General features: G+C 33.6%; 1 protein-coding gene across 1 annotated transcript; it reads left to right on the forward strand.

Annotated features, from left to right (window-relative positions):
• Positions 1-514: 514 nt before the first annotated feature.
• Positions 515-2,357, forward strand: LOC130965689 (uncharacterized). The gene is made up of 5 exons (XM_057890446.1): positions 515-592; positions 682-785; positions 872-1,046; positions 1,168-1,293; positions 1,497-2,357. Exons 1-5 carry the CDS (start codon positions 515-517, stop codon positions 2,355-2,357), a joined length of 1,344 nt encoding a protein of 447 aa, XP_057746429.1.
• The last annotated feature ends 9,887 nt before the right edge of the window (positions 2,358-12,244 follow it).

The raw sequence follows: 12,244 nt of genomic DNA on the forward strand, positions 1-12,244 counted from the left end.
GTTTAAAATATACAAGAAGAAAAAGTAAAAAAAGAAAATGTACCAACAAAAAAACTGTGCTATAAGAACGGAGAGTGTGGAAGGAGAGGAGGTAGTGGAGCAGATATTCACGCCCACCACAACACAACTTGTCTCCAACACGCACTTTTCGTTACTCTCTCTCTCTCTCTCAACCCACTCACCTCAACGTACACATGCATGCATAACAATAACCATAACCATCAATTTGCTTCTACCTTCTTTTCATTTTTTCTGCATTCATACATGTTTCTATCGCCTTTGTCTTAAAAAATAAGCAGCAGCTACGAGGTTTTCTAGACATGTTTGACATCTTGTTCGGCTGGCCTAAAGCTTCAAAATGGTGGTGATTCTGCTTTGATTTATTCTCTCTACTACGAATCTTGGTTTTGTTTCAAACTTTCTTAATTTTTTATTTATTTATTTGATATGCAGCAAGAGGACGATAACAAGTGCAAAGCGTAGAATAAGAGAACTCAAGAACAAGAGGCTTGTAATGGCAAAGCACTTACATCAAGACATGATTGAGTTGTTAAACAATATTAATGGCCATGAAGACATTGCTCTTAACAAGGTAATAATTAATTTATTATGTCTTCATACGTGTTATTAGTGCTTAATTACTTAGTTAATTATTATCGCTTGTAAATTTGTAAAATTCAGGCCGCGCAACTATATCAAGATAAAAGCCTCATTAGAGCATATGGATTGTTAGATCACTACTGTGACTTCATCCTTAAGAAACTTTCCTTTATAAGACGACACAAGTAAGTCTTTTAATTTCTATGTATTAATTATATAAAATAAAATAAAAATATAGACTGAATTGTTCATTGTCGCTCTCATAAATCAGGAAGTGCCCTGATGATGTTAATGAAGCAGTATCAAGTCTCATATTTGCTTCTGCAAGATGCGGCAGCGATCTTCCTGAGCTTTATGTCCTTAGGAAGCTTTTTGGACAGCGTTATGGTGACCAATTTGTAACTGCTTCAGTTGAACTCTCTTCTGGGAATCTTGTAAACAAAGAGGTATTACTAATTTTTCTATATTTTATTTTAATCTGTTCTACTTATAAGACATATTCAAGTTTATATGAAAAGTTCACTTGTCTTGACATATATATGTGTGTATATGTTTACAAAATCACAGTTAAAAGAGATTCTCCGACCCCCAGTAATTTATGTGCCAGAACATGTCAGGTATAGAAAGGCTGATGAAATAGCAAGGGATAATTGCCAACAACAACCTGAGATCTTAGCTATACAACAATCTCAGGTATTTAATTTCTTTGATGAAAATATTGTACATTTAATCTACAATGTCTTTAATTTAATAACACTTGGATGACTATGGGGAATCATGATCCATGCACATATAGTATACTGTTAAATTTTGCACCATTTGATTACTTGATGCATTCTCCATATTATAATCCTATATTGTTCTATGTTGCTTTACTGGTATCAAATTATGTTCAGGTGGAGGAAGAGAATAAACAGTACCAAATAGTACCAAGTGAGACTTTCACTGTGCCAGAGTCAACTTCCTCAATTGATGCCTCTTCTGCATTGGTGGTGTCTAGTTTTCAGCAAGAGGAAGAGTTTACTACTGAGAAAATCTCCATTGCAGTTTCTGATTACTCAGAAAACAAAGGGGAAATTATGGCTTTGGTGCCATCTACAGAGACATTAAATTTGCCTCCACTTGATGATGAAACTGATGTGGATCAAGAACAAAAATCATCACACATAAGGAGCTCATCAAGAAAAAGCAGAATGCTATTTGAAAACCAATGCCTTATGGATATTGGACAGTATCACAGATCACCAGGCAGGAGTAGTAGTAGTTCTTCCTCTGATCATAAATATGGTTATACCCAAAAGAGAATTAAGCAATCTTCCAACTTAGGTATGTGTCAATGCAGCTTAGACCAACCTTGTTACTGCTTTGTATACTATGATGAAGATAACTTTGAAGCATTATCAAACAAGCAAATGAAGTTGGTTTCAAATACAAATGATGGAGAAAGTACTGGTGCATTTGGGGAACTTCTACTCACATATCCAGGTTTCCATCACCATGGAGGAAAACCAAAAACTGAATTGGTGGAAACATTGGAGACATCTTCTAATTCAAGGACTAAAGCTCATGTCACGCGAGCCGCGACTATGCCGCCGGAGCGGCACAATAACCGCGACCATAAGATCTTAAGAACATATTCACTGTCTCCTAAGCAGCCGAAGCATGTTCATCCAAAGTTGCCTGAGTACGAAGACATATATGCTAAGTTCACTGCTCTCAAGAGAGAACGCCTAGAAACCAAAGATAGAAAACAATAGCTTGGAATTAGAATAGAATAGGAATAGAAGCAGGTATTTCTTTGAATGTTCTTTATTATACACCTCATTTTGTTATATGCTTGATGTTGTCATGATCATGAAGAATACAAATTTTCAATTAACTACCAACTTACTGCAACTAAGATTTTCTTGAGGGAGTTAATTGATACTATTTCTCATGCATGGGATGAAAATTCAAGATTTAGTACTACAACTTCCACTACTTTGTGATTTGTGACTGACCATCTTAATAGGAGTTTGAATCGCAGAATTGATGATTGTTCGAGTGAAATTGCACGTGTTTATAGTTTATACTGATTTTATTGTCCAATTCGTAATCATCAATGATAAATTGATGATGGACTACACTTTTATCCTTTTTCTTCAAGAGTTTCTTTTTTAGCTTAATCGAAAAACCCCTCTTAATAAAAAGCCCAATTTCCTAAAGTAAAGCCCCGATATTAATTTACTTTTGTTTTCTGGATTTGTGATACTAATTTTCTTAACTCATTTCCTCTTCCATGTTTCTAAACTTCATATAGTTCCTTATTATCAAAAGTTAGAATTAGAACAACATATTTTTTGCGTCCGAAAAAAAAATAGAGAGCGAGCGAGAAAAGAAGAATAAAAAACAAAATTTCTCAAGTTCAACTAATCATGCCTCCATAATCTAACAAAGTGATACTAACTAAAAATTATTAAAGTATAATTTTAATTGATGGGGTATATATGAGTAGGTACAAGTTTTTCTTCTGTCACTCTCTAAACCATGATGGAGACTTGGTGTTTTAGTTCTAGAAAAACGTTTGGAAATTAAAATAATTCAGCATCAAATTGCCAAAAAATTTTCAAATTAACTTCATTTACACCACCTCGTATGAAATTCTTATCACCTATTTATGGTCCCAAATATTAATCATAATAATATATTATTATTATTATTTTGAAACAAAAGAGCTCAACAAATATATTATTTAATGTTAGGATGCATACGGTATCACATATTAATCATATCAAATGGTATTTGATTTTTCTATATATATACTACTGCAATAAAAATCAAACATAACAATATACTTTAATTCACATTAATTTTAATTTATTTTCTTTTTGTAACCATTCATTCAATGATTCACCTCATCAACATTGGGAGGAGTTGAAGAAATTGAAAAGGTCACCCTTCAATAATCAAGTGGCATGGTTGGAGGGCTTACACCGAAGACGACCTTATAAAATTAGAAGAAATCACAAGATATAAGCATATAACTTAAGAATTTAAGTTTGATGTATTGTGTCAAGTAATTTTACATGTGCATCCAATCTTGTAATACCATATCACAAAAGTAACTACTATTTTTATTGATCATGTGAATGGTCATTTAAAAAGACGGATGTGATTGCACGACTATCTAAAACTTTTTACATGCATCAAAATTAAACTCAACTTAAATATACTTAATTGAACCATATAACATAAACATAACTTTCATAAGTTTACACATATAATCAAAACTAATAACTAGTATAGTATAACATCTCTAATTAATATAACTAGTATAACATCTCTAAGAATAAATTTCAAAATTTGTACAAACCATGTGTATAAGATTTTCCCAATCTACATAAGTTAGTATTGTGCTCCGCTGACGAGCAAGGTCATCTCAAGCAAGTCAGTAAGTCATTGACAATACTTTACTAAACATTATGATCATACACAGGAACATAGTTTAACAGAAATAAATGCTCAATTTTAAATCATGGAAAATCTATATCATCGAAACCCAATGCTAACACATTACTTGTGCTTCATTAGCATAGAAACAGACAGAATAATGCATATCGTTAAAATAATTAGCACAATTTTTAACCCCACAAAAAGATATTACCAAAAAAGGAAGTTAAAAGACCCACTTTTTTAATATCCAGACAGTAACATCAATAAATTTTTTAAGGTGGATTTTATAGTGCCTATAATTTAATGCTTAATTTTTGTCTAATTTATTTCTTACGGCAACTTTTGAATATTTAATAATTATTTATTTTTATACTTTTAAAATTAAATATTAATTTTTAACCTTTTTAATAAGTTAGACAAACACTTTTAGGCATCATAGCTATCACCATTTTTTAATATATGAAATAATAAAAAAAGTATAATATAATATATAATTTTGCTAAATTGCTATCCAAAGTGGTAATGCGATAAAAATCAACAGAAAAATAAATTTCTTGTGTTGCATACAGTGTAGCAACCTATGAAAGTAAATACTCCTTCTCCCTTATATTCTTCATCTCAATTTGCTTAGAAGCACAATTTAAAAAATATTTAAAAGTTAAAAAAAAAAGAAACAAAACCCTAGAGGTTGAATCATCCAAAAAAAAATAAAAATAACCACAATTTTTTCTCATAAATCACTCAACGACACTTACTTAAGCGGACGAGTGAGCTAACCACTCGACCAACTCAAGTTTGTTATCCCTCAACGCTATATAAAAGTTGAAAATGTCATCTTCTTTATCCAACTCAAACACATGCATGAGCTGATAAAAAAGTTTTTTGTCCAATTAGCATAGAAATGCAAGTAGATAACATACCACTATGAATAGAAGATAATGCTATATTATACTCTGATTCTGAAACTCTGAAAATTATTTTTTTCTGATTTTTTGGTTCTCCTTTCTTGTGAGTTTATGATTAGAATAGAATTGGGAGAATTTGGAATGTTTTGTAGATTTAATGTTCTGAGTTTTTTGAATACTACTTATTTGGAGAGAAATTACATATTTAATGAGTGGGATTGTGACTGAGAGATTTTTGGGATGTGATTTGAAAAAATTTACAACTTATTTTGGAAGAGAATTAATGATCCCAAATATTGAGAGAAAGGAGAATGCTAGTGTAATGTGTATAATATCCCACGTGGTTATCAAAAGATTATGACTCTTTACTAATATTTTTTCGTTGTATGTACTTCTTTGGCTACCTAGGATAACTATCAAAACAATTCAGCCATAAACACTAAAAGTTTCTAAAATTAACTTCATTTATATCTCCTCTATACGTATGGAATTCCTATCACACAACTTATCACATATTTATGGCCCCACATGTTAATCATAAGAATAGCATACCGAATCTCATATCAATCATGCCAAATGTATTTGATGTTCCTATATACTTTTGCAATAAAGATCCAACATAATAATATACTTTAATTGACATAATTTTAACCTTTTTTTTTTTGTAACCACTCATTCACTAATTCACCTCATCAACATTGGAAGAAGTTGAGAAAATTGAAAAGGTTGTCGTCCAATAATCAACATTGGCATAGTTGGGGGCTTACACCAAAGACGACGTAAAAACTAGAAGAAATCTAGAAAAAGATTGATCCTACTTGGGACATTGTGAATAAATTGTTGACGAATCTAAAAAAAATATTATGATGTGCATATTGTGACAAATAGAAAAACGATATTAATTGATTTAAGTAGCAGTTTGCTGAAAAAAGAGGAGATATCGAGGCACGCAAGAGGGTGTCACACTTATTGTGTATCCATTTTGGGAAATTAATGAAGAATTTAGAAATAAAAAAGGAAAGCTCAAGAAGATTATACAGAAAGTTATAATACATGTGACAAAATTACAATATAATTCGATAAAATGGAAGGAACTAAAATATAACAAACACAACAAACATCAATGTTTTCACCGCTTACATCTAGGAAATAAAAAATAAAAAGCCAATGGATTAGAGGCTTTTTTCCATCTTCAACAACACCTGAAGCTCAAACAACCTTAGAAATTGTAATGTAAAGTAAAAAATTTAGGGAGAAATATGACATTACCATTACAAGACGGATGGTTAATACTTGTGTCATTTAACACAATTAATTCAATATAATATCAACCACTTATTGATGCTATTGTATTGTAGACATGGGTACAAAGTATAAAGGTCCAAAATTTGGAAGAGTTCGTGAGTATTTATTGACATTACAAAAAAATACGTTTAAAATTGTTGGATTTACTAGTGGAATTCTTAAAAATTTCAATGGTAATATTATTATCCTTGAAAGGATTCTGACGGTATAAACTAGGGTGTTTGCGGTGCGGTTTGGATCGGTTTTGAGTAAAAAACTCATCCGATCGAATACTAATTTTACTTGTGGTGCGGTTTGGATTGGATGCTTTTAAAAAAATCCGATCCAATCCGATTTCAAGCGATTTGGATTGGATTGGATTTGCAGTTTATAAATTAAAAAAAAATAGATACATATAACAAGTTTCAACATCAAATTTTAAATAATCAACAATGACATAACAAGTTTCAACAATATCTTAAACCAATCCAAACCAAAGAGCTCGTTGTACCTCTCCTCAGCCAAATATAGCTGGTGACCTTAATCCTGCAGGCTTTGGGTTAGGCTATGACCTGCTTATGCAAATCTGTGTCATGCGGATCTACAAGGCTAGTGGCTGAGGTGGAGGAAGCCACAAAGGTGGACGTGCAAATGTTGTTAGCGAAGAATGAGCCTACTTTGAAGATGCGGCTCGGATGCGATTTGGCGCCACACGACATCAGGATCCACCACAGATGCGTTCATGGTGTTGCCATCGTTCGTTGTCTGCTGAGATTATTGTTATGGCATCGAAGTTTTGGTTGAATAAATTCTATCACATTCAACGTGAATGTTAAGATAACTATAAAGATGATAGTATGTTATTGAATTCTTATAGTCGATTACTTACATAAAAGTCCGCAGACCGATGATAAGCAAATATCTCTTTGTACTCTTTGAAAGTGAGTTTTCTTGAAGACCTTTTCCATGAAAACAGGATGGTCCAGTGACTTTACCTACACATATTGGATAAACAGATTAAAATAAGTGACAATTAATTAAACAAAGATAAAACCAGTTTAACATATTTAAAAAAGTTATACCATTTTGGCCTTCGTCTTCATAATCGTGGCCGAACTCCCTGTGTACTTTGATACCTTAGTCGACGCCCCTATTGGCCTTATTCGTGGCCTGACGACGTCTAAACCCCGGATTCATCTCCCAGTACAAATACAACGCCTTCTTAATATCAAGTCGAAGATCTTCTTTATCATCTGGTTATGGACCTCATCCCACGTGAATTTCTCCTGTAAAAAAATAACTGATGATTAATTTAGCAATGTTATAAAACCAAAAATGAAACAACTTAACAAATAGAACTAAGATGCAAAGTTTATTGTAATTTTTTCTCCCATTTGTCAAACTATCTCTCTTTGGCCTCTAAGGGAACCTTCTTATAGCTGGTCCAGTAGTGGTCATATTACAACTTGATAACGTTTGTACACTTTTGTGTACAAATATTTTTATCTGGTGCAAACATAAGAATAGATAATTTACACTTAGTAAAAACATACAATTAAAAGAGAACCAAATATAAATAGTATTTATATACGAATTAGAGAAATTTTTAACCAGTCATGCCATAAGGCCAAATCATCATCTTAGTGACCTGCTATACTGAGAAGTTTTTAACCAGTCATATCATAAGGCCAAATCATCATCTTAGTGACCTGCTATACTGTGAGATCTAGCTGGGATCTATGGGAGGAAGCTGGCACTGCTGCGGGGTCAACCACAAGTGGTGGCGGGAACGTTGGGGTTTGCTGAGGAGGCAGAGGTGGAGGAGAAGTCCATTCTGACTCACTATGAAGAGGAGTAATAGCTATAGGACCCACATAATTGGGGTTGGAGATCATGATGAAAGGTTGGTCTTGTAAATCATGTGCTTGTGGCATCGTAGGTGTAGCAGATATAAAGGGTGACTGAGTAGTCGTTGGGGGATAAGTCACCTACCCTTTACCCCAACGACGACTCTGACCCACGCCACTACTTTTGTTGGACATGTATACCTGAAATAAATAATTAAAATAGTTAAAAATATCGAAATTAAAATGTAATATAATATAAAAAAATGGTTTCCATGTAAATAAGTCTTAACATATAACATGCAATATAATATTTGAACTAAGTCAAATGTATAACATAAATCCAATTGAAGCTAAGGTTACCCTCTTCTTCTTTTTCTTCTTAGGTCATCAAATCATCAAATTCCTCTTCTTCTAGGGGGTAAATATGATCATCTATCCTAAAATTAATGATTTCATTGTCCATAACCATAAGAAGTGACTTAACAAAGGTCGGATCGCCAGTGTTAACCACCATCTTCGAAGGAGTTGGGTCATCAAGTTAGTAAAGTTCTTGGTCCTCCGTCCCATCAGACTCGATGCGACCTATTGGTTTAGTCTTAAATAAGTTATACTAATCTTTGAAATCTGATCACATTCAAGCAATACATGTAGATGTGCAGCCTTGATTTTCTTCTGGTATAATCAGTGTTCACTTGTGGCGCCCAACACAATTTCTTCCATAATAAAGATCAGGTATGCCTATTCACTCGACGAGGATTATCCTCATTGTCTTCTGTCATCATTCCTACCAATTCTAGTTCTCTGGGATTTAACATGAGGCTCAAAATAGAAGGAACAAAATGTATAAGTCTCTTTGGCTAGAAATGCCTCACATATGGATCCCTCGACACGAACTCTCTTTTTTACAGTTTGCTTGAATGATCCTATCAATCTTTTAAAGGAATACATCCATCTTAATTGGACTAGCCCATACATTCTTACTTCGTAAGGCATGTGAATTGGTAAGTGTTACATCACATAAAAAAATTAAGAAAAAATATTCTCTCTAGCTTACACAATATGATGGGGATGTTCTTCTCCATGACCAAAAGATCATCAACCCTAAGTTTGATAGCAGACATCTCCCTAAAGAATTCACTTATCTTTGTGAGAGGTTTCCAGATGTTAGTAGAAACTACTCTGAAGGCAAAAAAGAAGTAACGACTCCAAAAAATGTGACAATTGTGACTCTTCAACCCAGTAAGCTAACTCTGAACAACATATGCACATCTACCTTAGTTAGAGTTGTAACTATCAAGAAATCTCAAACTCCTAATCCACCTACAGATATTCTATCCTTGTTCCTTTGTTAAAGTGTACACAACCTTCGGCTTAAACCACTGTCTATTGTTAAGCCTCTTTATATTTAGATTAGGTCGCCTACAAATTTCAACAAAGTCTAACATAGCCTTATCAATATCTTCAGTTTAACCAGCATCCATGACCATGTGCATGATGTTATAAACACGTTTTTCTTAATATGCATCACTTCTAGGCAATGATGAACCAAATTATCTTTCTAGTAATGTAATTCCCAGAAGATACCTTGTTTTGTCCAATTATGCTCTTTGTCATAGCTCAGACTTTGCAACCTTCCCCATTATCGATGATCGTTGGGATACGACTAACACAATGCCAAACCTCTAAACCACTCAACTTAATGAGAGCCTCTTCTTGTTTAGTTTTATTCTTCCTAAATGATCCTTATTACGCCGAAATAGATGGTCGACCTCAAGCAATCTACAATGATAATCAAACTACGAATTCTTATCCCATTATTCAACCAAATGTAATTTTCAACTTGATGGTTTCAGTGGCTAAGAGAAGGGGGGGTTGAATCTTAGTACCCTTTTTGCTTGCTGACACTTGCTTGGACTTAGAGGAAGCTTTTCTATTTTTAGCTCGTCCCTAGCCACGAGACATTTTCATTTTGTCTCATCACTTGACACGAGACATTTTTTATTTTTCATCTGAACAGTAAAAATAGAATTGAAGTAGGAAGAGAGAGAAGATAACACCCAGATATATCCTGGTTCAGCTTCTAAGTGCAGTGCAGCCTACATCCAGTCTCCATCACAACAATGATGGAATTTCACTATAATCATCCAGATTACAACTTGTAAAGTGCTAACCCAACTTACAAGGGGATTCCCACAGAATCATGAAACACAACACAGATATACAAAGGAACTCTAAGTACATCTATGGCTTTTTCTTTTAATTTTGCACTCTCTGCCTTTTTCTGCTCTATGGCTTTTTCATACAAACCTCACTGTTTGCCTTTTTTCCATGAGACTCAAGACATGACAAAATTAAACAGAAAAATACTAAACAGAAAACATTGAAGGAGAAGAGAACTGCTAGCTTAGGTGGCTCTGAGAACTCTGTGCCTTGCACTCTCAAATCTTACTCCTTGAATCAAACCATGACTGTTCACCCCTTTTATAGAGAAGTGAAGCCTTCACAGTTGAAACACAAACCCGAGCTCAGCTTCTTTTCCTTCAAAATCGGTTCGGCCACAAAGAGAGAAGAGGTAACTTATGCAAAAACCAACATGCAAATACCTCTAGTCCTTCCTTGGTCATCACTCTTCATCAATCCGAGCGCTCCATCCTTGGCTTCCTCTCCAAGATGGATTTCTGGCCCTTGATGCTTCATGATGATGATGACTTCATCTGCTTCAATCTCTGCCTCAACCATCACTTCGCCACTCTAGCTACTTCCTGTGGTGGTTGAGCAGAATCAAAGACAAGCCATGCCTCCAAAGATCTTCCTTGCTGGCCGAATCTTCATCCTTCTTTTTTGAGTATGAAGGATCCGAGATTACCTCACCAAATCTTACCAGATTTGGTGATAATCTCAGCCACATCATACTTTTAATTTTCTTTTTCGTGCCATCAACTCGATGGTCTTTAGGCTTGCTTTCCTTTCCTTTCGGTAGCTCCAAGTAGCTTCCATGGCTTCCTGGTTAATGACCGAAGAAAGAAGAAGAAAGAGATGAGAGAGAATGTGAAATTAGAGTAAAAGCAATTTAATGAAATGTAACAAATTGAAGGGTTGCTTTTACTTCCCTAGTGGGTTAGCGTGTAGCATTAATCATAATGATTCCCATCAAATCAAAGTCAAGTTCTCTCTCATGTTCCCCATGCTAGTAAATTAAATTTCAAATCCTTCCAAAGAGTGAAATGGAATCCGTTGGAAGCATTGAGGCTTTTTCTTTGCTTCATGGATTCTGATAAAGCATGGAAACATTCATTAATGTTGGGCTTGGTAGCAATAGATTTCATTTTGGCCCAACTAGCAACATTTGCTTTCCTGATGGATTTTTTGGATTAAGTATTGAACAAATAGGAAAGCTTTCATTTGGGCTTGTAGTAACAATAACTCAATCTGGCCCAATAACAAGAATAATAATTCAGCCACAACAAATAAAACATTTTTGCATCAATGCTGAATGTACTTATAGAACACTTGGGCTTGCAATGATTTTTTCTTTTATTTTCGGCCCAATTAAAAACCTGCATCACAAAATTGTTAATTAACATATGATTAATGAAGATTGAATTAATAATTTTGCAATTAAAAATTTTAATAATGTTTGTTCATCACTAATATTAATTTGGAGTTTTCCAAACTCATCAATCTCTCCCTTGATGACAAACATGATTAAAATTGAAATGGAAAAAATTTAAAGATTGAGTACGAGTACTTCCTTTGAAGACTGAATTTCTCCCCCTTTCAAATTATCACTTGGCTCCCCCTTGATGTATGCTATTTTACCAAGAGAAGCACTAAACCTGTGACATTTAAATCAAGCTACAAGTAACAATGTTATTCAACATATTATTTTTGAAATGTTGATTGCTTGATTTATGAGCAGTTTTAAATTGATAATCAAAACTCATTTGATATCATAAACTGATTTTCTGCTCAACAATTACATACATCAAAATATCCAAACATTTTCCTGTTTAATATATCAGAGCAAAACAACATGATGGAAAATATTTGTAGAACAAAATAAGGCAGTTTTTGATACTTTATATAATTTAAAGGAACTGCCAAAAATAAATTTTCAATCAACAAGTTTATCAATGATGAATCAACAGCCAGGCATCAAAATAAATTAAACATCAT

Source organism: Arachis stenosperma, chromosome 3 (assembly GCF_014773155.1).
Source record: "Arachis stenosperma cultivar V10309 chromosome 3, arast.V10309.gnm1.PFL2, whole genome shotgun sequence".
NCBI classification, from domain to species: Eukaryota; Viridiplantae; Streptophyta; class Magnoliopsida; order Fabales; family Fabaceae; genus Arachis; species Arachis stenosperma.

Excerpts from the sequence above, each read along its gene's own strand:
- LOC130965689 (XM_057890446.1), top strand. The coding sequence starts at position 515 with ATGGCAAAGCACTTACATCAAGACATGATTGAGTTGTTAAACAATATT. Across the intron at positions 593-681 it reads AAGACATTGCTCTTAACAAG|GCCGCGCAACTATATCAAGA; the intron begins GTAATAATTAAT and ends TGTAAAATTCAG. Across the intron at positions 1,294-1,496 it reads TAGCTATACAACAATCTCAG|GTGGAGGAAGAGAATAAACA; the intron begins GTATTTAATTTC and ends AATTATGTTCAG.